The sequence below is a fragment of the Monodon monoceros genome, unplaced genomic scaffold (assembly GCF_005190385.1).
Source record: "Monodon monoceros isolate NGI ecotype Baffin Bay Population unplaced genomic scaffold, NGI_Narwhal_1 Super_Scaffold_4, whole genome shotgun sequence".
In the NCBI taxonomy this organism is placed as follows: domain Eukaryota; kingdom Metazoa; phylum Chordata; class Mammalia; order Artiodactyla; family Monodontidae; genus Monodon; species Monodon monoceros.
In genome coordinates, this window is record NW_021703781.1 from 82,090,047 (window position 1) to 82,115,983 (window position 25,937).

General features: G+C 59.2%; 2 protein-coding genes across 8 annotated transcripts; one reads left to right on the forward strand and one right to left on the reverse strand.

Annotated features, from left to right (window-relative positions):
• Positions 1-939: 939 nt before the first annotated feature.
• Positions 940-20,688, reverse strand: TUBGCP2 (tubulin gamma complex associated protein 2). 4 transcript variants are annotated; one of them, XM_029245367.1, is made up of 18 exons: positions 20,523-20,688; positions 17,777-17,946; positions 16,741-16,869; positions 15,902-16,048; positions 14,865-15,024; positions 11,268-11,475; positions 10,887-11,086; positions 10,446-10,635; positions 9,742-9,887; positions 8,116-8,296; positions 7,550-7,730; positions 5,155-5,327; positions 4,877-5,005; positions 4,484-4,604; positions 3,829-3,972; positions 3,580-3,708; positions 2,741-2,904; positions 940-1,279 (listed from the first exon to the last, which is right to left on the reverse strand). In XM_029245367.1, the coding sequence occupies exons 2-18, from the start codon at positions 17,924-17,926 to the stop codon at positions 1,144-1,146; spliced, it is 2,688 nt and encodes an 895-aa protein (XP_029101200.1). In that variant the 5' UTR covers positions 17,927-17,946; positions 20,523-20,688; the 3' UTR covers positions 940-1,143. The 4 variants fall into 4 exon arrangements, 3 of the variants coding, with proteins under 3 accessions (XP_029101200.1, XP_029101199.1, XP_029101201.1); XM_029245366.1 differs by lacking the exon at positions 20,523-20,688 and adding an exon at positions 20,115-20,505; XR_003797045.1 differs by lacking the exon at positions 20,523-20,688 and adding an exon at positions 20,115-20,508 and having other exon boundaries at positions 1,179-1,279; positions 3,857-3,972.
• Positions 20,543-25,937, forward strand: ZNF511 (zinc finger protein 511). Of its 4 annotated transcripts, none has more exons than XM_029245373.1 (7): positions 20,543-20,828; positions 21,065-21,138; positions 21,433-21,634; positions 21,786-21,910; positions 23,033-23,182; positions 23,573-23,631; positions 24,002-25,937. In XM_029245373.1, exons 1-7 carry the CDS (start codon positions 20,676-20,678, stop codon positions 24,019-24,021), a joined length of 783 nt encoding a protein of 260 aa, XP_029101206.1. In that variant the 5' UTR covers positions 20,543-20,675; the 3' UTR covers positions 24,022-25,937. The 4 variants fall into 4 exon arrangements, with proteins under 4 accessions (XP_029101206.1, XP_029101203.1, XP_029101204.1 ...); XM_029245370.1 differs by having other exon boundaries at positions 20,568-20,828; positions 23,974-25,935; XM_029245371.1 differs by lacking the exon at positions 23,573-23,631 and having other exon boundaries at positions 20,570-20,828; positions 24,002-25,935.

The window sequence follows — 25,937 nt, forward strand, 5'->3', positions numbered from 1 at the left end:
CCTCCCCCACCCCACCTACAGGACCAGCGTGGGCCCGCAGAGCCCCCCCACCACAGAGAACCCCTCCCCAAGCCCACAGGGTGCTCCCCTCCCGCTGTCAACGCCTGCAACCCGGAGGTGTCTCCTTCAGGAAAGCCCAATGCCCAGAGCCCAGGACAGGGACGCAGGGCTTCTGGGCCTCGGGCCAGGTGGGAGGGCCAGTGGGCGCCTCTGCTCAGAGCCTGAGCTGCAGAAGCGCGGACTGTGGCATTTGGGGTGCACCTGCACGCACTGCAGCTTAGAAGAGGAAGCAGTCTGTGGCTTGAGTCCAGGTCCCCAGCTCAGGGTGCCCCCTCCGCAGGGCAACAGCGGGCTTGGGAGCTGCCCGACCCCTGCCCCTAGGGGAACCCTGTCGTTCCTCATCTGCCAGAGCAGGGTGGGGTGGGGTGGGTGGGGAACACCTGGAGCAGGCGGTCCGAGCTGAATTTTGAAAACGACCCATGTGGAATTCTGCAGGGAAAGGGTAGGGTGGCTGGGAGGGGGGCAGAGCAGCACAAAGGTATTCACCGCAGGCCACACCTGGGGCTGGCCGTGCCACCCACTGCCCATCGGGAGGGGCCGGACAAGGCTGGGCCTAACAGGACAGAGGCCACAGCCTCAGCCGCCCACCCCAGGCAGCTCTTCCATCCTCAGTGGGCGTGTCGGTGACTCACCCCCCAAGCTGCTCCAGCTTCGGGACACGGGGCTGTGCTGCCCCCTGCTGCCTGGAGCAATCCCCTGCCTGCAGTGTGAGGGGTTCCTGCTGACCCCAGGGAGCCCTGCCCCACTTCACAGGGACAGGTGTGGACATCAGGCCCAGACCTCGCCCCCACCTGGCACCTTGGTGACTGTCCTGATGTTGTTCAGAGGCCATGTGTTCTCACTTTGTCTGACTTGAAACCAAAAAACTCTTTAAAGGGACTCTGCTCGCTTCAGGAAAGCACGCAGACAAGCAGACCCTCTCTGGTCTGAGTGCACGAGCCCCAAGAAATGAGAGGAGCTGAGTGCAGACAATTCAACTTTATGTTTAAACAGGACATACACAGCACAAGCGTTCTGGAAACGTGGTAAGAAACCTCTGAACTCATCCACCTGAGGCTTCAGCTGTGGCAGGAGCGGCTGGCCTCACTGCGCAGTGACAGCGACCCTGGGCGCTGGAGCTGGGGGCCCCCGCGGGTTGGGCACTGGGGGGGCCGCCTTCTGGCTCCTCTCTGCAGACAGGCGCTCCAGCCGCTCTGTGTAGAAGCCGTTGAAGTCGAGCCTGCAGGGGAAGTGGGCAGGGTCCCTGCAGATGCCTCCGTGGCCACACTGGCAATCCCCTACCACCCCACGGTGAAGGGCATGGGAGGCACTCAAGTCTCTAGCACACGTGCACTCGGACACACATACAGGCCCCAGGCGATACTGAGAATAAAGCTTAAAGACAGAGGTGAGGGCTTCCCTGGTGGCACAGTGGTTAAGAATCCGCCTGCCAATGCAGGGGACATGGGTTTGAGCCCTGGCCTGGGAAGATCCCACATGCCGCGGAGCAACTAAGCCCGTGTGCCACAACTACTGAGCCTGTGCTCTAGAGCCCGCGAGCCACAACTACTGAGCCCGTGCACCACAACTACTGAGCCTGCGCTCTAGAGCCCGCGAGCCACAACTACTGAAGCCCATGTGCCACAACTACTGAAGCCCGCGCGCCTAGAGCCCGTGCTCCACAACAAGTGAAGCCACCACGATGAGAAGCCCGCGCACCGCAATGAAGAGTAGCCCCTGCTCGCCGCAACTAGAAAAAGCCCGCACGCAGCAACGAGGACCCAACGCAGCCACACAAAAAAAAAAGACACGGGTGAAGTGAGACAAACGTCTCCAGACCCTGGACATTGGGGCTCTCCGAACCCCGGAGCCCAGGACATTGGAATGCCTGTGGGCAGAACAGGGCAGCCCAATGTTTGGCTGAGCCTGAGGCTACCCAACAGGAGGCTTCCCAGGGCAGGGACAGCCCCCTCCTCACCTGAACCCGCCCCCAAAGGGAGCAGGCCCGCCACGCCCCCTCTGAGGAGCAGGAAACCACCAGCCCCAGGTCTGCAGGCCCCACCGACCGGCCCTCGGGCCCCGCGCGCCTGTCCTCGCCGCTGCACGGTCCTCCCCACGGCCCCCCAGATTCCACGGACTCCTGCTCGCGTCAGCCCTGCACACTCGCCACTCCCAGGGTCATGGGAGGTGGACCCCAGGGGGGCACCAACGTGGCCCTCGAGGCGCGGCAGGCCGGGCGAGCGCGGCCCTGACCTTCCGTGCGTTCCCCGGGGTCTCCTGACCGGCCGCCAGCAGGAAGGCAGCGCCTCCTCACTGCTCACCTGGAGACAGTGTGACGGCCCGCGGCTGGGGCCAAAGGGCCCTTCCAGTGTCCTGGGTCCCGGCTTGGGGCACAGCGGCCAGTGCAGCTGACCCAGGCCTGGCCCTCGGAACACAGAGAAACGCGGAGAGGGCTGATGGGGCGGCCTGACGTATACCAGTCAACACGTGCATGCAGGTGAGCATGCACACGAACACCCGCACACGTGAACGCCCAGATGCCACTCCTCCAGCAAGCGGCCAGCGGCGGCACACGGAGGCCAAGGGAGCCTCGGCTGAACACACGCGGCCTCAGTCACACCTGCGCCGAGTGGCGGGAGGGCGCGTGGGCCGGCGGGAGGGCGTGGCGGGGCAGGGCGCCGGCGGGGGCCGGTGCACCCACCTGGAGATGACGCTGGCCATGCCATGCTCGCAGTCGCTGGTGCTGTAGATGCTCAGCCGGGCTAGGAGGTCGAGCAGGTGGGCTGAGAAATTCTTATCGAACTTACTGATGGTGGCCTCGAAGCTGGAGGCCAGCTGCGGAGCGTCCACATGCTCGGCCAGGCACTGCAAGACATGGCTGTAGTGACTCGGCTGCCCGCCAGCAGCTCAACCCCCTTCTCTCTTCTTTTTTAAATAGAAAAATGTGTCTCGGCAATTCTTCACGTGAAGAAAGGTAAAACGTTAGGCACTGTGAAAACCCCTGAGACGGCAGGACCTAGAGACGTTCCAGGCAGCCGGCCCTGCGGCCCCACCACACGGAGCCAGGAAGGACGTGAACCTCAGGGTTTCCGCGTGTGGCTCAGATCTTCCAGCTGACACTGTTTTCTCTTGACCACCGCTCAGCAAGTGGGGAACCTGGGAGTGCCTGCCCGGGCTCACCCTGCCCCGCCGCACCCCACCCTACAGGACACACACCTGCACCCGCCGAACCACCTGGCCCTTCTGGTTACGGACAGACTTTAATCGCAGTGACCGCAGGCCCCTGTGGGGTATCCCCATGGCTCGGCCTTACCACACACACCCTGAACGACGCAGCCTCACTGTGGGAAGTCGGGAAGGGAGATTCTCCGCGGCTTGTATTTGGAACATACATTTAAGAGCCTTTTTATCAACCAAAGGGAAGACAGGAATGGCGGGCTGTAGCAGGCGTGGTTTCTGAGCGCTGTGACCCTAATGCTGTGTCAAATCCCAGCGGGACAAAGGAGGGCCTCGGGGACGCCTGCTTGGCCACCCACCCACCTTGCGGGCAAGCTCCTTGCGGGCACGCTCCTCGGCCCGCTCGGCCTCCGTGGGCGGCCCCCGCATCGTGCCGTGCTCCAGTGTCAGGTGGCCCAGCTCGCTATCCAGTTTCATGCTCTGCGTGAACCTCTGGGGGGTCGGGAGGGAATGCGCATCAGCCACAAGCAGCCACTCGAGGAAGCGCGGCCCCCGCGTGGCTGGGACGGTCTGCAGGACCGGCTCCCGCCGCCCAGAGCCCCGAGGGCGAACCTGCATGCAGTTGGTGAACATGACGCACACGGACATGAGCTTGGAGAAGACACGCAGCAGTTCGGGGTTGGTCAGCATGCAGTCCTTCAGGCAGCTGTCCAGGAAGCTGGTGTGGTGTCCCAGCACGTCATCGATGTTGGAGGCCTGGGCGGGAGACACTGTCAGAGCCGCTCTGCTGAGACGACCGCACCGAGGCCCTGACTGGGCTGCTTTGTACGCTCTGTGTTGTTTCCATGTTTTAAACAATCCTGTGGTCTTTTGGGGGAAAACTTCAAAATATCGCTAAAAGGACACACTGAATGTGCCCCAAAAGGTCCAAGGTTTTCGTTTTTAAAGACAGAAAACAAGGAGGAAACACTGCCCCCTTGCACTTTCCGCTCCTGGAGTTTGGTGACATGAACTTTTTGGCTGACGGCCCCCAGGGGCCCTGGGATGGGCCTGGATGGGGCGCTGACCCAGAGCCGAGGCTCCGAGGGAACTGCACACTCTTCTGGCAGCCTGAGCCTGGGCCACGCCGTCCTGCGTGCCCTGCCCTCCACTGCTAACACGGCTCTGGTGGCGTCGGGGGAGCCATCGGGGGAGCTGTCGGGTCCGTGCCCCACCTCCGCCTCCCTGACCTCTGACCAGGCGTCGTGACCAGCTGGGCTAAACTCACAGATCTCAGGCTCTTCTCCAGGACGTGCCAGGTTGGCTCCAGCACCTCAAACATCATGTAGTACTGGATGTTCTGGACGAAGTTGAGCATCCGCTGCCGCAGGGTGAAAGCGCCCGCGAACCTGCGCCAGGCGAAGGCGTCAGGTACACAGGGCGCCCGCGGGCCCCCAGCACTCGCGAAGTGCAGAGCACCCCTGGGCCTGCAGGCGCTCCCAACCCTGGAGGAGCCGGAGGTCCACGAAGGGCTCTGGCTCAGACACGCCCCACCATCCCACAGTCTAACGGTAGCATGGAACATCACAGACGTGGAGGCTGCACAGGCCAGCTCCTGGGTCTCCGTTTTCGGGGTGTGGAGAGGAACCACCCTGCTCCACGGGAGCCCCGGAGGACGTACCACTTGGCCGAGTGCAGGGAGTACTGCTTGGCAGTCTTGTTGCTGATCCAAACGTTGCAGAGCTGCCGTTCCACGTGCTTGCAGTAGAACATGTGTCTGAAGAGCATCTGATAGCGGGTCAGGGCTTTCCTGCGAAGAAGGAACAAAGCGGATTCCGACGGACGCCTGGGGGTTGTGGCCGGCACCAGATGTCAAAGGCGAGGCTCACGGGGCGGAGCGTGACCTGAGCAGCCAGTAACCCCCAGGGGCCTAAGCAGGCGCGAGAGCCTGATGCTTACCTGTTAATGATCAGAGACAGGGGCCACTTCACCACGTAGTCGAAGGAGAAGGCCTCCAGGCCGCTCAGCGTGAGTTCGGTGGGGTCAGCGTGGACCATCGCCTTCTCCTGCTTGGTCTCGATGGCGAGGACACGCAGAAGCTGGGTGATGAGGTCGTGAGGCATCAGGTCGATCTGGGGAAAGAGAAACAAAAAAGCATCAGGTCCCAACCCCACCCCGCCCCTACATCACGAAATGGAAAAGCGAGTCCAGGGCCGAGGAATCTCCTCCAGACATGGATTCTAAGTCTGGGAGGCTGGCTTAAAACACCAAACATCTACTGATACACCTTAATTAAAAAACAAAACTGCTTTCAGTCAAAACAGAAAAAGAAGGGTACAGAGAAATTACTTTAAAAACATCCCTGATGGTATCAAGGAGAAACAAGGGCAAGTGAGAAACCCTGAATCTCGCGAGACTCAGCCCTTCTCCACCACCTGCACAGGCCAGGCGGAGGGAGCACATGGTGAGGACGGCACAGCGGTTCTGGACAGGGAATGTGGTCCACACACTGCCTCATTCACACCCTTACACGGTGCCACCTATGTGCCAGAGACGTGGGACAATTCCTGTAAACTGGTAAGAAACTGGGAGGATAGAGAATGACAGAACCACAATGAAAGACAAACAAGGAAGGATGAAGGAATGAACAGGAATCCACAGATGAGAACTCACGTCACCTGCTGCAGAAGTGGACCCTGAATGGCTGTGCTCCCTCCCACCAGGGCCGCGGCCGACTCAGCGGGCAGCCCAGGCCCAGGGACTGAGCATCAGAGATGCCAGTCCAGTGGAGCGCTGGCCGTGTGCTTTGACCCAAGAATCTGACTTCCCGGATCTTATCCTACAAGAACACTCCTATACCTCACAAGAGACCCCAAAACACATGAAGTGCGAGCTGCCAGAACTGAGAAGGGTCTACGATGACAGTGGGAGGCCTGACACCCTGCTGTCAACAACAGAGACAACCAGGCAGGTCAGAGACAGGACGTGAGCACAGTGAGCTGACTGCCCCCCATGGGACACGGCCCCAAACAGCTAGTGCACACAGAACACTCCCCAGGACAAACCATATGTGAGGCCACAAAGCAAGACTTAGTAAGGTTAACAAAACTGATATCATGACATGCTCTCTGATTACAACAGGATGAAGTTAGAAATCAGTAATAGGATAAAATGAGAAAATCCACAAATAGTGAAAATAAAATATGCTCTTAAAAACAAATGGGTCAAGGAAGAATCACAAGAGAAATTCAAAAACATCTTGATACGAAGGGAAATGAAAACACTATAACCAAAACTGATGGGATACAGTAAAACCAGAGCTCAGAGAGAAACTCACAGCAGCAAATGCCCACGTTAAAAAAGAACAATCTAGGGCTTCCCTGGTGGCGCAGTGGTTGAGAGTCCGCCTGCCGAGGCAGGGGACACGGGTTCGTGCCCCGGTCTGGGAAGATCCCACATGCTGCGGAGCGGCTGGGCCCGTGAGCCATGGCCGCTGAGCCTGCGCGTCCGGAGCCTGTGCTCCGCAACGAGAGAGGCCGCAGCAGTGGGAGGCCCGCGCACTGCAAAAAAAAAAAGAACAATCTCAAGTCAACAACCTAACTTTACAACTTAAGAAACTAGAAAAACAGAAAACTAAACCCGAAGTCAGCAGAAAGAGGAAGATAACGGAGATTAGAGAAGAAATAAACAAAACACAGAACAGAGAAACAACAGAGAAAATGGATGAAACCAAGTTAGCTCTCTGAAAGATCAGCAAACTTGATAAGCTTTTACTTACGTTTGACTAAAAAAAAGAGAGAAGACTCATATTACTAAAATCAGAAATGGAAGTGGGGACATTACCGTCAACCTTACAGAAATAAACAGGATTATGAGAACTAATTCCTACACAAATTCCTAAGCACACACTACCAAAACTGACTCAAGAAGAAACAGAAAATTGGAACAGACCTGTAACCGGAGAGGAGACGGAAGAAACAACGAAACCTTCACAACAAAGAAAGCTTCACTGGTGAATTCTACCAAACACTCCAGGAAGAGCTGACACCAACCCTCTCAAAACTCTTCCAGAAATCCGGAAGAGGGAACCCTTCCAGATCAGTCTACGAGGCCAGAGATGCTACAGAAGACTAAAGCCAACATCCCTGCCAGACACGGATGCAGAGTCCCCCAGAGACCCCGACCCCCCAGTTCAGCAGCCCATGGAGAGGCTCGCATACCACGACCCCGAGACGTGTCCCTAACAGAGCCAAGGAAAACCCTGTGAGCATTTCAACCGAGGCAGGAAAAGCACTCCTCAAGGGCTGGCTTCTGCTGTTTCTCTCTCCAAGGTCCCTGGGGGGTGCCTGCTCACCTTGAGGTCATCTTTGAAGGGGTCGGTGTTGGCGGTGCTCATGCGCAGGGCCAGCTCCAGCAGCGCCTCCAGACGGGTGGGCGTGATGTCGTCCACCGGCTTCTTCAGCTCCTCCTCCGTGAGGTCCATGAAGTGCACGAAAAAGTCGCCCTGGTCCATCAGGAAGTAGCGCTTGATGGACCTGCGGGCAGGAGAGGTGAGAGGCCGTGGACACGAGGATGGCCCAGACCCGCAGAGTGCTCCCTACAAGGGGTGATGGGGGGAGCTGGGCGGAGACTGGGAGGAGGTTCCCATGCCCACAGGTGCCCCGAGTCCACGGGTGCCCACGCCAAGAAATACATTTATGGGGGGAGCAGGGGTCAGCTCCAAATATGCTGAAATGAACAGCGGGGTCACAGCACTGTGCAGGACATGCTGCCAGAAAGGCACTGGGGACCGCAGACAGGTCCCTGGGAGGGCAGGGGGCCAAGGAGGGGGCTGGCAGCCGCAAGGAGGGAGCTGTGCCACCGCAGACGAGGGGACGTGGGCACACACGGCCCTCTGTCGGCCCCTGGGGGTGGGCGCACCTCAGCCGGGCCACGAGCTCCTTCTCCTCCGTGAGGAAGTCCAGCAGCACCTTGCTGGCGTAGCTGAAGGCCTTCTCGATCTGCTCCACGTACGCGCGCTCCTTCAGCGTGTAGATGACCTCTTTGGCCACAGGGCAGGTGACGTCACGGCCACACTCTCTGACCACATTCAGATATTTTCCTGGAAAGGGATGGAAACAGTCAGATTACCATGCTTGCTGTATACATGATAACTCACAGGCCTGAACCCCAGACATCGCAGCCCCAGTGCCAGCCAGAGGCAGGCAAGAGAACCAACCAGCTGAGCACAGTCCCTAACCCCTCGCCCAGAGCAGAGCAGCACAGCTGTCGCCACAAAGGGCTGCAACCTCCTGTGACTTCATACCTGCACTTGCCTCATCAAGGGCACAGGAATAACCTGAGAGCCTCACGGGAACCAGACGCTACACCACCTCCCAGCCCCGATCTCAGAACCAAAGTGTGAGGCCCTGGCTGGAGCGTGTCTCCAGGTAACTCATCCCACATGTGTCTCTCAGTCACGTTCCTGACCGCAAGGAGATGACTAAAAACCCTGCCAGCCCAGCGGGGCACGTGTCCTTTACTGCTTTTCCTGTGCTAGTCTGTGATACTGAGAAATAAGACACATACCTCTGGTCTTTGTTCTTGGTTCCTGGCACTGAGCTCCTACAACCCTTCGGATTTTGTGGTTCACAAGCCCCTTTCACCCACACCCGAGTTTACACTCGCAAGGTGACTCCTGGCCAACCCTACAGAGCTTCAGGACGGGGGCTGGCGGCCGGAGGAACCAACCACGTGATGGGAGAGTGAAACCCTCAGTCCCATACCGACATCTGGTGGGGGGCGGGGGCTGGAGGCTGAGTTAATTCCCAACGGCCCGAGAGTCGATCAGCCGCGCCCTGTCCCGCAACCTGCAGGGAAACCCTGCGGGAAGGGGTTTGGAGAGCTTCTGGGCTGGTGAGCGTGTCCACCTGCCAGGAGGGTGGTGCCCGGCACACCCCAGCTCCACGGGGACAGGCTCCCCCGTGCTCGGGACCCTTCCACACCTGCCCCATGGACCCCCTCAGCGAGCGGCTCATCTGCGTCCTTTACGACAGCCTCTGTGACAGAGCAGCGATCTAGTTGAGTCAAGCGTTTTCCTGAGTCTGGGAGCTGTCATGGCAAACATCGAACCTGAGGAGGGGGTCGTGGGAACCCGATTCATGGCCACACTGCATGGAGTGCAGTGGCCTGGGGACCCGACACTTGTGACCGGCGCCTGGTGGGGGCGGCCTCGAGGGACGGAGCCCTGACCCTGTGGGGCCTGCACTGACCGTGGCACGTAGTGCCAGAACTGAGTTAAATGGGGGGGTCACCCAGCTGGTGTCCAAGGGGAGCGGAGAACTGGCTGTTGTGCAGAAACCCGCACACCTGCGGTCAGAAGCGCTGGGAGCAGAAAACAGTCTTCCTTTCAGCGGCCACAGAGCTTTAAGAATCACAAAAGGACGGCAAGTCCAGCTCAGGGGTGGGGGACACAGTGAGTCCACCGGGCGCCGCCGGCACTGCGGGCGCCTAACCTGGGCAGGTGGGGACATGAGACAGCCCGCCAGGCCCCGCCCCCACGGTCACCTGTGCTGAGCACCTTGCCCGCCATCTTCTGCAGGAAGGACGGGATCTGCCGCTGCACCACGGTGTAGCGCTGCTCCCAGTACCTGTCGTTGTAGTCCTCCTGGATCTTCTCCTTGCGCAGCTCTCGCTCCTCCACCATGAACTCGCTGAAAGGCATGGGCGCCGGTGACGGGCAGAGCTCACCACACAGGCTGCCACAAACAACGGGAGTCCACGGGGGCCACGGACAGCCTCGCCGCCCTTCATTCTCAGCCGCCGACGCCCATGGGGCGAGGTGCTCATTACTGGGCGCAGAGGGGACTGAGGTCTGCAGAGCTGACAGGACGCTGACTCCACTTTACTCCTCCCGCCCCCGCTACGGGAACCTCGCGTGTTCTTCCATCTCCAACGCGGGCAACAAGACGACACTCCCATCGGGGCCCATGTTCCTGTCACCAGCAGAGCCAGACACCCTGACGCCACCTACGCTTACCGTGGGAAGGCTTCCTTGCCAGGCCCTCATGCTAGATTTTGTCATCTGGGTCGTTAGTAAATTATGTCTAGACAACAGGTTCATTTTTTTAATGTTCCGACGTGTACAACAGATACACGTCAGCATAGAACTCTCCGTGAGCTGACGCGCTTCACGTTGTGCGCTGAGCGTGGCGTCAGCTGAAAAGGGCCCGCAGGCCCCCACCTCACCCCGCTGCCTCCGCGGCCCCTACCTGTATGGGTCGTCGATGATGCCCCTGTAGATCCACTTCTCCAGGATCTCGAAGTAGGGCACGCTGGCGGCCGTGGTGAGGTACAGACACAGCTCCTGTGCCTGGCTGTCGCCCGTGTAGCTGAAGCTCCGGTCGTGCAGGAGGCTCAGGGTCGACCCCCCGACACACTCGCCTTTGTCCACCGAGGTGGCTGCCAGGGGAGAGGACGGCGCTCAGTGCTGAGAGGGCCACTGGGCCACCACGGGCTACAGCCCCTCCTCAGGGGACAGGCCTTCCTTTTGGGATAAACTCCAACTATAAAGCTGTGGTTTTTGGAAGCTCCCGGAGTCTTCCTCCCACAAACTAATAAAACACAAAGCTGCGTGGCTTTCGCCTCACAAAAGTAAGAATCGGAGGACGAGTGCCCTGGCCCAGGGTGTCCCTCCCACCAGGCCCGCGCACCCAGGGAAGCCAGGATGTCCACGGTACGCATGGCCGGCTGGATGTGGAACCAGAGCTTCTGCAGGGACAGGAGGCCCTGCCTCTGCAGCTGCTCCAGCTGCGTGACCAGGATCAGGTACTCTTTTACCAGTGTTCTCATGGCGGCCGCCAAGGCGTGGTTCACCTGCCCGTACTCGAAGGAGGACTTTTCCTCGACGAACCTGCAAGGAAAGCAGCCCTGAGCACCAGGTGGGTGAGAGCTGTGTCTCAGAAGGGACGGTCAGAGCCTCTTCCCCAACCCCAGAGGGCACCGTGGGCAATGCCTCCCTCCCTCTTCCAGGCCCAGGAGTGAGGCTGCAACTGTCCCCGCAAGGGGCTGAGTGCGCTTTACTGGGTGCCTACCTGGTCACGGTGGAGTAGCTGGAGGCTGCCGGGAGGACCCTGCTCACCAGCTCCCGGATGGACAGGTCCAGGCTGGGGTCCACGAGGAAGGTGCGGCTCTGCCTCCCCGTGAGGGGCTGGGCGGTGACGTACCTGCCGTCCACACCCACCAGCACGTACAGCAGGTCCTCCACGACGGCCGCCTCCTGGGCGGCCAGGGGCAGTGTGCCTGTGGGCGCAGACGCCAGCTGGCCTCGCCTCCCCCAGACCCCCCTCCGCCGCCCCTGGGTGACTCCCTCCAGCACTGGTGGACCTGAAAGCCAAGGTGATCCCTCGGCTTAACTGATCCCGTCGGGGCACCACAGGCTGAGATTACACAGCCTGGACCGGCCTATTGGAGCCTTAAAGCAAGTAAAACCCTCCACACGGAAATAACCCGCGTGCACTCAAAAGGATGAAGTCGGGAACGACAGAGCTTCTGACACGTGTTGCGCTCGTGACACTCACTACAGCCGGGTGAGCCTGCGTCACTCAGGGAGAAAAAGGTTTCCTCTGAAACTCTAAAACGCTGATGATTTCTCTCTCACAGTGAAAGATGGTTCCCTTTGACCCCGATGGACTCAAGACAGTCACAGGCCACGGACCAGGGCTGCCCCCCAAATGCCTCACAGCCCCAGCGGCTCCCACCTCTTGGTTCTCAGCCCAGATGGCCCTCGGCACCCTCCCGACACTGCTGGGCCAGAGGCAGAACCGGGAGAGAGGCGTCCAAGAGACCGCTGGCGCCCTGTGGGCGCCTGTGTCAGCCCCAGGGCACCCAGAACCGGGGCCTGGCAGCTTGGGATGGGGCGCACCACACGCCCACGCTTACAGAAGCCCTGCTGGCCTTGCACATCCACGGGCGCACACCTGCCGGTGGAAGCAGGACGGGTCTGAGCCAGTGGCCCCCTGTCCAGGCACATGGATCACTCTGGACCCAGACCCGCCCCTGAACTTCAGGTGGTTTTCCTCCACGGCTCTGGCAGGTCCGACTACGACCTCAGGACCCCTGAGGGAGGCAGGTCCGGCTGCCTGACCCCCAAGTGCAGGGCTGCTGACCTCTGCACTGCTTACCGCCAACCTTGGCATCTCCCTGGCCAAGGCCCAGCTGAGGCTCTCGGGCTGCAGGCCCCGGGGCAGACGCCACCCGGGCCCCAACCCCTCTCCCCGCCAGCGTGTAGAGCAGAGTGTCGCAGGCTGCGTTATTGTGAGGCGGACCAAGAGACTATGTACAGGACCTTCGGGAGGCACGGCCAGCTTGAGGCCTAGCTCTGAGGGACACAGTGCAGGGGCTGGGATGGGAGGCTGCATGAGCCGCCAGGGTCTCTGCAACTCACTGGGGTGCAGGGCACAGGCCGGACACGCGAAGCCAGCTCTGGGACGACGAAGACGAGCACTGGGGCCGGGCAGGGAAGGGCTCAGGTCTGTACCCTCGTGTAGGGCCACTGGCTACCAAGGTCAAGTTAAAGAAAACCAAAAATCCAATTCTCAGCCACGCCAGCCATCCAATGCCCACCAGCTGCATGTGGCCGGTACCTGCACTGGACGAGACAGAAAGTTCTGTGGGACGTGCTGAGACCCCAGCTGTTGGGAATGGACAAATGCCCTCGGGCTGAAAGGGCAGGTGGAGGTGGGGCTGGGGCCAGGCTGGCGCAGCGGGAGGGACGCAAACACCACACAGCGAGGAAGAGCCGCTGGGGAAGGTCAGAGCCCGTTGTGGACACGCTCAGCACACAGATTCTCCCGGACTTCAGGAGAGCGGCGCCAGGGACAGAGCTGGGGTCACACTGGGGATGCTGGATTCCTTCAAACTGATGTGGTCACCCGGGAAGGGGACATTTGGCGAGAGCCAGGAGCACAGCCCGAGGATGCGAGACGAGGTGGGGGGAGGGGTCCCTGGGGGCCGGGGGTCTGTGGCGCAGGACAGCACCTGTGCTGCCCAAACGTCCAGAAAAGCGACTGCATCCGCAAGACCTGAGCCCGAGGCTCGGGGCCCCATCAGAGGCTGCTGCACGGGAGCTGCACGTGCGGTTAGAAGACGCCCGCGCTCATGACCTTGGGGACAAGGCCCTGGGTCAGGGCAGGACCCATGAGGGCGGGAGGCGCCACGCCGTGTGGCCGTGGACGGGCTGGCCCAGGCGGGCACACGGAGCTGCAGGCCGGCGCGAGGAGGGTCAGCCCAGCTGTGGGTGGGTGGCGGGCAAGTGGGTTGGGGGGGACCTGCCTCAACAGGGACTCAGACGGCGGGACGGCTGGTGGGGGGGACACCGCGCGGGTGGTGGGGGTGTCCCACAGGGCCGCTGCACGTCACCTGAGGAGGCAAGTCCCTCCTGGGTGAGGCTCTGCCGGGGGAGGCCAAGGCAGGGCCGAGGACGACCACGCTGACCACAGGCACCTGAGCATAGACGGGGCCAGGGGGCCGTGGAGACTGCATCAGGGCCTGAGGTGCTGGGCCAGGGGGTGACAGAGGGCAGTAGGGTGACAAGAGGCCTGCGGGATGGGCGTCAATCCCGCCTCCGGAGCCCACGGGGTGCGGCTGCAGAAGGGACATGGGCCAGGCTGCCCATCCATACAGAGTTCTCCCTGGGAATGGTGTCACTCAAGGCAGCCTCGGAGCCACCCCCATGCGAGGCCCGCCCGCTGTGGCTGCTGTGTGCGAGCAGCCACACAGGAAACCTACACGGGAAACCTTGCACGTCCAACACCGTAAGCGCGTCCTGCCCTGGAGAGCCAGCGCCTGGCCGCCTCCGCTCTGGCCGAGCCTCCCCCGAAGGCGCCTCTTGCGGGCCTAGAGCCTCCGTGGCTTCTAACTGGTCCAAGCCTGCACGCGCAACACGGAGACGCCACGACCGCGGGGAACAGACTCCCTCAGCGGTTCTGCTGCCTAAGTCCTCCAGATTCTGCCACATGTGCAGCGGAGCCCGAGGCGTCTCATCTGCCTGCCCAGCCAGCCCCTGGGAATGCCAGGCCCCAGGCCTGCAGCACCGGGGCCCCCGCCTGCCCTGCTTCTCACCCTTGGACGTGGCCCCGGGGCCCAAGCTCCTCTGATGGCCACAGAGCGGGCGTGGCCACACTCCCCTCCCCAGGCGGGCTCTGCAGGTGCCTCTCTGTGAGCACCGAGTGTTCCCTGCTGCCCCTGCTTCCCGTGTGCCCCGGGAGCCAGAAGGCAAGACGGTGGTCAAACCCACGTCCCCAGATGCCCCACAGTCCGTCTGAATGCGACACACATAGGCCGGTGTGGCCAAGGCCGTGTCACCCGTGTAGCAAAATCTGCAGCGGCACGACTCACTGTTGGGAAGGCCGACCCAGTGATCCTGCCGTCCCAGGACTGCCTGAGCCCCGGGACGCAGGCGCTCCTGAAAGCCGGGCAAGAGCCAGCCCAGACACTGGCACATCACCACCCACTGCTGACCGGGGATGGGAACATGAAGGACGGTGTCCGGCGGGCACTGCTCCTTGCCGCGTGGCCAAGGGCAGCAGAGGGCCCGGGTGATGGCACAACACCGGCCCGCCGTCTCCACAGGGCTCAGCCCTCCCTGCCGCGGCGAGGCCCCTGCGGTCAGAAGTCGGCACGTCACCTACCGATGGGCACAGCCGTGTCCATGCTCGTGCCTGAGCCCGTCAGGAAGTCCCCGAGCAGCATGGGCCTCTCGTACACCCACGCTGGGAAGACAGGGAGGCGCTGGCCCAAGTTTTTTTTGTTCTGCTTGTCTCGAAGCATCTTTCTCGTGAGTTCCAAAGACTGGTGGGGAGGTTTTTAGAAACAAAAAAGAAAGATACGCCTTCAGTACAAACACTTAAAACCGACACATCCGCGGTATGAAAAAGCAGATCCCTGAGCACACGTGTGAACGGAAACACACGTGTCTGAGCCCATCGCAGTGCAAGGGGCCGGGGACAAGGCAGACGGGGCCCAGCCCCTCATCAGGGTCTGGACTGCACGGGGCCCACAGGTAAAGCTGGAGCTTTCGCACGGTGCAGGCCCACTCTCGGGACCTCCGGGCACAGCTCACCGCTTTTCCCAGTGGCACGAGGTCTAGGCCCGAGCTGCCAGGTGAAAGGAAGGCCCAGTGAGAGTTGGCCGGATAAGGGGCGCACCTACCCGAGCCCCTCGGGGCTGAGGGACAGAGGGAGATGGCCACTCTGGCTCGGGCAGGGAGCCGTGGTCCCCACGGGTGCCCAGCTTTCAGAGCACTGGCAGGGGGCGAGGGGGCGTCGAGGAGGGGGCAGTGGTGGGAGGACCACATGAGGTGGGGACACAGGACATGCCCAACCCACACCGGCCTGCAGCTCAGACCTCAGGAGGCAGCTCTGAGTGGCTCGAGAGCCAGAGGCAAGACGGTGGGAACACAGAAGGACGGCAGGAGACCAGGGCTGGACACAAAGTCAAAGGCAAGAAAAGCGGCAGGTGAGGGAGATAAAGTATCACCTCAAACCAATTGCCCAGCGTCAATGAGGGGAGCCGGGACTTGCACTGGCCAAGCCTACAGAATGGGCGGGCAGCAGGCGCTGACCCCCAGGGGAGTCAGAACCCCCCGCCCGGGGCCCGGAGCTCGTGTCCCAGAGCCAGGCCCCTGCCGGGCCAGAATCCACACCCAGACGCCTCCGCCACACGGTACCTGCTGCCACGTGGGGCCCGTGGCCACGCTGCCCAGCTGCTTCCTCAGCTCCTCCAGCTCCTGCACGGAGATCCTGGAGGCTGCGGCAGGGGCGCCAGCCACGAGCTCCGCTCTCTCCTTGGCGTTCTGCTGTAAATACTGCAGGGTCTGGAAGCACACGGCCCCGGCGTCATGCGGGCCTCACGCTCGGGCCCTCCGCCGGGCACTGCCGCCCCGCCCCACTGACCCCAGCTGCAGCCTCCACGCGGAGGCCGAGAGTAGGGGCCCCGCTCGTCCTGGAGCGGCAGCCTGCTCTCCCGACGCTGCCCGCCAAGAGACGCCACGCCCCCAGATCACGGCAGGTCGGGATCCCAGACCCTGTTCCCAGTGGCTCAGCCTTTTCTCCACATGAGACCGGCCTCCCTTGCTGCTCGAGACCACGCCCCTTTATCTGTCCCGGCGCGGTGGCCACCACGCGCCCGGCCACATGCTTCCCCGCTGAACGGACCCTGGGCCTCGTGATGCGAAAGGAAGCGCCGACCAGCCCTGGATGCCTTGGGCCGGGGCTCCTCAGATGGCACGCACTTCCCTCAGTATCACAGGTAACATAGGCTCAGTTTAGCACAGACAAGAGCACGGCCTGGACAACGAAGGTCAAAGGCCCTCTGCCCCAGAGGCCGCTGCTAGCGCTGTGCTCATCTCCACCACGTTGCTTCCGTTCGGGGGCGAGCACCTCAGTGCTACAGGTGTGAGGCCGGGGCGGTTAACGGGGGGCCGCCAGGCAGGACAGCCGTCCATCATCCCCACAGACGCAGAGAGCCTCTCCTCCTCACACAGCCACCCCCGAGCCCGGAACCCACCTCCCTGTCCTCTGTGAGCTTCGACAGCAGGTACACCAGGGGGTCAAGGTTCCTCGTGTTCTTAGATTTCAGCTCATCATATTTCTTCAGAAAGTCCTCAGGAGTACGAGAAAATTCTGCTATTTTAACCTCAAAAGCACAGACAGAACGATTTAGAGACGATAACTAGGAACTTTAAAAAGCCTTGCAAAAACTAAACCCAAAAGAAGAGTGAAGTTAGGCAGATGGAATAGTCACGTGTCTCTAAACTAAAACGAAGAAAACTCATCAGAATGCTTTGTTAAACTCACCCATATTCTCTTCTGTGGTTTCTTCCATGTTATACTTCCTAAGCCTTAGGTCAGACCATAACCACCTATGTTTTTCCTAACAGTGTATATGCATTCTTTCCATGCACTTAACTCTTTTCCCTCTGGAATCATTATTACACACACGTTCAGGGGCTACGTTTTCTCACTGATTAAAATGCTCCCCTTAAAATAAATTGGACATAACTATGTATCCTAAACTCTCTATTCTGCTCAGTAAGTTTTCTGAATTATCCTTGTGCCATCATTAGGCTGTTAAAATAAATGAAGCCTCATAATGTGTTTTTAAAATAGACTTCTAAATTGTCTTTTACTGAAAACCCGTAACTTTGAATTTTACATTATTTGAATTTAAAAAAAGCCACTTTGAAGGGATTTCAATGTGGCTAACGCCAGGAGCTTCCTTTTTCACCCAGAGGAGAATCTGTGTCACGATGTGAACAGAAATCAGGACCACTTGGGCCTCCCTCCTTATGGGGCGCAGGGAAGGCGTGGCTGAGAGTCTGGGTTCCCAGGTCAGGCTGCCAGTCCAACACTCTCCCCGAGCCTTCATTTACTCATCTGTGCAACGGGTGATGGGGAGAAACCAACGGAAGCAGAGCGGAGCAGAGAACGTGGCCCATGAAAAGCATCTGACAGTGTTGTCTGCCAGCGTACCGGCACCGCTGTGGCTGCTCGTCAGGAAGGTGAACTTTGTGCCCAGTGCAGCACCGGGGACAGGCACTCACTTTGGCGCTGTGTGCAGACACAGTGGTTGTGACATACGGGGTCCTATTCTTCTGCAGCAGGTCGATGTAGACCTCGGCCCCGTCCCCTCCGTGCACGCGCAGCAGGCTGAGCAGCTCATTGACGTCGTGGTGAATTCGAAATTCACTCATGATTTCGGCTCTGTGTTCTCCTAAAGGTAAGAGGAGAGCCATTTATAAATCAAGAGTCTATAAATTAAAAAGTTTTAAAGCAATTGAATTGGCCAATGTCAGGTCTTTGAGAAGCCAAATTGTCACAGAGCCCATCCTGGCCTGAAGGTTCCCCATGAAGGCACCACCACAGCCTGCTCCGACCAGCATGTGGGGCCCCTTCCTGGGGAGACTCGCCCTCCTCGCCCGCTGCTGGGGTCTGTCATTCTCACTGGGCGCTGTCTCAGTGGGCAGCTCCCATGGGAATCAGTGCTGAGCCCCAGAAGCTCCAGCCAGGTTCCAGGCTCACTCCTCAGCTCAGGGGGCCTGGCATGTGCACACAGAGTGGACGTGGCCCTAAGGCCCAGGCTCCCATTCCTCCTGGGTGACCCCAACCACACGTGGCCCTGGGCCAGCAGGGAGCTGCTCCCCTCAGGTGGCAGACAGCACTTTCTAGTCCCAGCTGTGCAGATACAGTGGTCCCAGCCCTTCAGGGACCCTGATCTATACAGGGAGCTCTGCACAGGCCTAAGCCACCGCCCCTCGCGGCTGCCCCTGTGAGGCCCACACCTACAGCTCCAGTTGCCTCCAGCTGTGTGTTCTCTGTGCACTCTGGTAACCAGGATGCTGCCTTTTCTCGCCCAGGCTGGGCTTTGCTAAGACTGCTACACATCTCCTATGTACTTGAGCTGGGCGGGCTTCCCCTTCAGCTCAATCTGCCCTGTCCATCAGATGTTCTAGGGTCTCCCCACTGGATCTCATTTATGGTCAAGACCATAAATGAGATCCCATCAAGAAGACAGTGGTAGCCTGCAAGGGGACCTCTATGCAGATGTCCCCAAAGGGACAGTAGTGGCCTGCAGGGGGACTTCTGTTCTCCCACTGATGACTGGTCCAATTAGCCATTATTATTAAGACAGACAAACACGGGCAATTAGTCATAGATTCAACAAATAAACACGAGCAAACTTTACACGCTTCACATAAACGTTTCAACGCGGCTACACAGGGTTCATAATTTGGGATCATGAACAACAAAAGACTTGGAAATTACAGGCAAAGTCATTTCTGTATGCGATTTTTCTGAGGAAAGGGTCTTTCAACAGATTCTCAAAGGCTGTGACCCTAAAAAGGTTAGAACGGCTGTGTCAACAGCTCCAGTGAAGACAAGCCATGAGTTAACAGCAGGTGGGGAAGGCTCGGCACACACGCCCACAACGTGGATATTAATTTGTACCTCTACATCCAGAGACTCTAATCCTGAGTGATGGAAAACAAGTTCCCCACATACAAATATCACAGTCACCTACGTAAACGTCAAATACCGGCCAGAGGCAAGGTGTCTCCAAACACGAAAGCAGAACAGTTAAGTGTGAGCTGGTGTGGAACTCGCCAGCATGCACACATTTTACACCAGGAGGCGCTCACGGTGACCACAGTCATGGGCACGGGGCCTGGGCTGCGGGATCCCAGGCAGCCTAAGCCCTGACTTGGTGCTTCCAGGCTGTAGGGCCCTGGACAAGGAGCCTGTCCTCTGTAAGCTTTCTCTGAAAAGGGGCGAGTACTAGACCCTGCCCACGAAGCTGTTATGGAGATTAAATATAGCACCCAAGGGCCTGCACTGTTGTTATCAGAAAAGCAGAAACCAACTTTGCTATTGCTACACGTGGCCAACCACCTGGAAACACCCGCTGTTACCCGAGAAATGGAAAACTGGAACTGAACCACTGCCAGCATCCTCAACTATCACCTTCTAATTAGTCACAGAGCGGCTGAATGAGGCACTGCGAACTACAAACAGAAAAGACAGCACGGAGCTCTCCCACTGATGGCCTCTTCCATTCCAAGGGCAACTGCTTTTACCCACATTCTACGAGGTTTCCAAGGACCGCGGGGTGTTCTCTAACAGCTGGACTGAGGACCACTTTGGCCACCTAGGCGGCATGGACACTGCATTTGCCATCTCTCCACCAGTCACAAGTGGGTGGACAGGGCTCTTCAGAAGAAAGATCATTTAAGTAAATGCTTATTTAGAAACTATCTTCGTGAACCTTGACATCTGTGGTAGAAACAAGCGCAGACATTCCACATCACAAGTATTAATACTACAAAGAGCCTGCTGTTCCACGCGGATGTGGGGAACCATTCCTGTAAGATCTGTGGCTCTCACCTGCAGGTAGCACCTCCCCAGCTCGGCTGATCTTTTTAATGCTCCCTTGGGCTTCACCTTACTGGTCGCCACCAACGGACCCACAGACCCCGGTGATTGAGTGTGAGCTGCCGTGGGGCCGCGGGACCGGCACAACAAATCGCGAATTTCCCAAAGACCACTCGGGCTGCAGTCTGCGGACTGGTCTGGAGACAAGGATGGTCCAGAGGCCGAGGTAGCCCTTCAGGTGGGAGACAAGGCGGGGGGGGGGGGGCCGAGGGTGATGGCAACGAGGACGGGAGGGAGGAGGAAGGGAGGGAGGGAGCCTCTACAGCCAGGAGCTTGTGCTGCTCGGGGCCGGGAAAGGGACCCGAACCATCGGCTGGACGCGCGAGGCCAGCTCCGCATAGAAGCCGCCCCGGGACTCACCGCAGGGGCGCGCCCGGCCCGAGCCCGCCAAGCCCGTCAAGCCCGCAGGGCAGCCCCGGCGGCGGAAGTGGAGCTCTACGTCACGTCCGGCCCCGCCCCGGCCGGCTCGCGGACGGTGGCCGACAGGCCGTGGCGCCGCTGGCGCTCAGGGCGATGCAGCTGCCACCCGCGCTGCACGCACGCCTGGCGGGGGCACCCGGGTCGGCCGAACCTCTACCCGTGGAGCGGGACCCCGCGGCCAGGACCGCGCCCTTCCGCTTCGCGCCGCGCCCGGTGCGCTTCCCACGGGAGCACGACTTCTTTGAGGTGCGTGACCCGAGGAAGGAGACAGCGGTTGTGGGTGGGGGCGGAGCCGGCGCCCTGGGGTCAGGGCTTGGATGGGGCGGGGGGAAATGCTTGGGGCGGGGCCTGGGTGGGCCGGGCCTGGGTGGGGCGGGGGCAGACTCCCGGTGGGCGGGGCTGAGGCTCTGGGTGGGGCCGGGGTCCTAGGGGCGGGGCCCGGGGTGGAGCCGGGTCAGAACCCAGGACGCTGTCTCCCGCAGGAAGGGGACGTGCAGCGGCACCTCTACCTCCAGGATGTGCTCACGCAGGTGGGCGGGGCGCCCGAGAGGCCCAGGTTAGTGCTGTGGCCCAGCAAGGGGCCCTTCTTGCCCTCTCCGGGCCCCTCCCTCTGCCCGCCCCGCCCCTGGTGCCCGCCCCGCTACTCTGCCTGTACCACCACGGAAGCCTGCGTGTCTGGCCTCACCACCGCCTAGCTTGTCTGTAAAAATGTAATTGTTGTGAAAGTAGGATTTGGGCTTGCAAGAGAAAATCCGAAGCTTTATCAGTCCACTTAAAGGCGAGTGGTGACAGGGAGCCCGACGTTCTGTCCGCTGTGGAATGGCATCCCCACCAGGCGTTCCTCTGCCAGGGTGCCCGAGTTCACGTGTCAGGTGGCCGGCTGCTGCCAGGTTTTCGACGCCCTGGAGGATTACGAGCACCACTACCACACTCTGCACAGAAACGTCTGCTCCTTCTGCAAGCGGGCCTTTCCTTCTGGACACCTGCTGGACACCCACATCCTGGAGTGGCACGACTCCCTCTTCCAGATTCTGGCCGAGCGGCAGGACATGGTGGGTGACGGCTCGCCCGCTGAGGCCAAGGGCAGGCATCACGGGGGCTCGTCCCTGAGCCGTGTGCCTCGTGGTGCCAGAGCCTGGGGTCAGAGCGCGGTGAGATGGGCAGCCCTGGGGTCAGGGTGGGGTGATGCTGTTTCCATTTCAGTATCAGTGCCTGGTGGAGGGCTGCACAGAGAAGTTCAGAACCAGCAGAGACCGGAAGGAGCACCTGGTGATGCGTCATCTCTACCCTGCGGACTTCCGCTTCGATAAACCGAGGAAAAGCAGAGGGTGCGTGGCGGTGTGCCGCGGAGCCGCCTCCCGAGCCTAGAAAGCCTTTGCGTGCATAGACTTTGAGGGCGTAGATGCCCTCGTTCAGCATCCCTGCCGCTAACGTTACATTTAGCTGCAGGTTACAGAAGCCCTGACAAATCGGGAGTCGTTAACCAAGAGGGGTTAAGCAGATGGGGTGGTTCTGTGTGTGGCCCCCCCGGCTGCAGGGAGGATGGGAAGGGGAGAGCCTGCCTTCCCCGGGCCTGTGCTGGGAGTGGCTGGGGTACCATCTTGGGGTCTGCCGGGCGTGCAGGAACACCACCGCGCCCCTCTACATTCACGCTTCATCTCCACCCTGCTCATCACCTCCCTTCCATCCTCATGTGGGCCTTGGGGAATTTGTCCCAGGCCGTGAGCCCCTCACCTCACGTGGGGCCGTCGGTTTTTCCCTTTTCCCGTCAGTATATGTTTACAAACTTGACGGCACAGCCACGTGTTACATGTTACTGTTCAGAACGCACTGTGAGAAGTACCTCTGGGAGTAGCCCGTAAGTGCGTGTTACGTTACTCTGCCTTTTCGTTAACTGATTTTCTCAGGTGAAGCTTCATCACCATCTAAAAGTTGCATTGATTGAAGTCGTTTCAGACTAATTGTTGTCCCCAGACAGAACTTTACTGTTCACAGTAGAATAATCTGGAGAACTGACTTCAGTATGGAAGATTTTTATAAGGCCTTGAGTGTAAGGTAACTCCTTCCTTTCCAAGAAATCGTTTGAAGGAGAAAAACCCTACGATGCTGGATTGAGACACTGGTGTTAAGGAGGAGACGCTCAGTATTGTATGGTTGCTTTTAGTAAATTTCTCAGTAATTGTAACGGAGAGACGTTTGGTACTGTTGGTAGTCATTTACCGTGTGAGACCATGAAAATACTATTTTTAAAAGGTGGAGTGTGACCATCATACCTAAATTCATAGAATATGGCTTACGTCATATGAACATTTACTTCTCCACATTGTGGTAGCCTGAAAATTACTCTCTGATAAAACAGTCATAAAATAGCTTTGCGAATTCAGTCCTGGGGGAAGCGGGGGCTGCAGGCACTGACACCTGGGAGCGTCCTCACCACCTGTCTTCCCCAGCCCAGTCATGCCCGGTGCCGCTGAGCAGGTGTTGGCAGAAGCCCCGGGGGATGACGGGGTGCCGTCGGAAGTCGACGCCATGGAAGTCTGCTCTGAACACGTGGAGCCCCCACCAGCACCCGCGGGAGAGAGGCGGGCCTACAGCCACAGGTCAGTACCCGGGCACCTTTCTGAAGCAGGTTCTGAATCTGTGCTTCTCCTGGAGAATTCTGGGTTTGACTCTGGGCCGGCCCAGTTCCCGCTGAGAGAAACCGCCCCTGGGTTGGAGCGTTGGCTTCAGCGGGAGGTGAAAGCCAACCATCCTGCTGCCCTCGGACGACCTGGGGCCCCAGCAGCACAGGACTGCAAAGCACTGCCCCGTTTGACCACGGCCTAAGCTGGGATGGAGAGACCCAGGGTGTAATTGCTTGAGTTACAATCTACGAGGCTGTGTTTCTAGTGTTAACTGTGCTTTTATCGGGGATAAAGTTGATTTCAAATCTAATTTGGGGGTAAATGTTGGAGAAGTGGAAGAAATCGCCCATAAATTCAAACCGACAGGGAGATGAACTCGTGTCCTTCAGCTGCCCTCGCACAGTTGCCCAGAATTTGGCCTGAGAGTGAGTCCCAGGTGCCACCTGGAGGGCGGGTCACAGGGAGCCTGAGCTGGAGCCCGGACACATTCTCCGGGGTGGGTGGTTGGCGGCAGGTGGTCGGCGGCAGGTAGTCAGTGGCGGGGAGCGTCTCCCACCGGAAGCAGGTTTGGAGCAGCTGACCTGCTGCAGCCGGGGAGGGGAGAGTCCGGGTGAGAGCCAGCGGACACCCTGCACGGTTCGCGGGGGAAGAGGGAAGTGTCCAGACCAAGAATCAGACCCCCGCGAGCCCACGAGACTGCCAGCATGAATTGGGTTGTTTGTGAGCAAAAGCGTAGCAGTTTAGCGTGAAGGTGTCTTTCATTTCAGGATACCATCTACCATCTGTTTTGGTCAGGGTGCCTCACGAGGATTTAAAAGGGCCAAGAAGAGAAATAAGCACCAGTAACGGCGGTTCCTCTGCGGCCCTGTGGCGGTGTTGCCGGGCTTTTCCTCCCCGCCGCAGGGGCCCCAGGACCCTGGCCCGTGCCGCCCTCCATGTCGCGGGCCTGTGACCGACTGAACGAGGCCGGTGGCTATGTGGGAAGCTGTGGGGGAGCCACGGATTCCGGGAAGGGCCCCCTCGTGCGGTGACTGGGGTGTGGGGAGCAGCCCCCGCCCCCCAACGTCCTTGTGAAACGCGTGGAGTAAATGGTTATCATTAACGGTCTCTGGTCGACGTTCTGTGTTGGGGGGAGGGAGATAGCAGCAGTTACTGGTGAGGACTTTGTTTCCAGCGGCCGCTTCTCAGAGGGGGTGACTGGCTTGCGCAGCTCATCAGGGCTTCAAGGGAGATGCCTGTGGTCCTCGCTCCCGCGCTTGGCAAGGTGAGCAGAAGCCTCGGGTGGGCCTGGGGAGCTGGGAGGGACCCGGGCCGGGGAGGGCGGAGCGCAGACCTAGGCCGGCAGCTGGCTTGGCTCCGATTTGATGACATCAGGGCCCCCGGGGCTGGACCTGGGGAGTGGGGACCCACCAGCCAGCCGTCCCCCTGTGGTGCCCGGTGCTGCCGTGCCCGCCCGAGGCCCCGCTTGGCCCATCCCGCCCGGCCTGCTCCCACTCTGGGCTCCAGTCTGGTGGTGGCAACGGTTGCTGGCCTGCGACCGCCCCCGCCAAGCCCTGCGCACAGCTCTGCAGACACGGGTCGGGGCTGGTGGGTGTCAGTTTGAAGTTGTTCTTTGGAAGATTACTTGTCTCCTCTTTGGCTGTTGTGGTTCCACCAAGATGTCAGGGGAAGGTACTCATCGCCCTACCTGCTCATTGTTGAATGTTTTGAATCTGGGTTTTATCTTTTCAAATATTGTCTTTACTCCAATCTCTGTTCCTTCTCCTTCTAAAACCCCAACCAAATGTACGTCAGACGCCCTCCGTCTTCTAACAGCCCTTCCGTATTTCCCGTTCCTTATCTGTCTTTGCTACATTCTGGATAATTTCTTAAGATCCACTTTTCAGTTCACTAATTTTCTGATCAGCTGTATCAAATGTGCTGTTGAACTCATTCAGTGTTTAATTTCCATAGTTACAATTTTCAATTCTTTAAGTTCTATGTTGTTTTTCTAATTTGCTGGACTTTATAACTTTTATTTATCACATTTTCAACTCATTCTTTTCTTTTTTAACATGTTAAACTTATTGTACGTTCTCTGATTGGTAATATCAATGTTTGAAGACTCTGTGGGTCTGATTTTTCTGTCAGTTTTTTCTGTTGACTCACTCATGGTGCCTTGTTTCCTGATGAATTCTGTGATTTTTGGCTGTGAGTTTGTATTTCTTGGAATTTTACCTCTGGAGTTTCTCTGACATGTCTGGGTTCTTCCTGAAAAAGTTAGTATTTGCTTCTGCCATGTGACTGGGGAGCTATGATCTAGGACCACTTTAACTTTAAAATAAATTATTAGGAAAAAAAGAGGGACTTCCCTAGTGGTCCAGTGGTAAAGAATCCGCCTTCCAATGCAGGGGATGTGGGTTCAATCCCTGGTCAGGGAACTAAGATCCCACATGCTGCAGGGCAACTAAGCCCACATGCCACAACTACTGAGCTTGTGCACCACAAACTACGGAGCCCACACGCCCTGGAGCCCATGTGCCTTAAGTAGAGAGGAAAAAAAAAACCCCACACTACAACCAGAGAAAAGCCTGCGCATCACAACGAAGAGCCTCTGCACCTCAATGGAAAGGTCCCACGTGCCTCAGTGAAGACCCCACATGCTGCAGCTAAGACCCGACACAGCCAAAAAATAAAATAAAATTTAAAATAAAAAAATGGGCTTCCCTGGTGGCACAGTGGTTAAGAATCT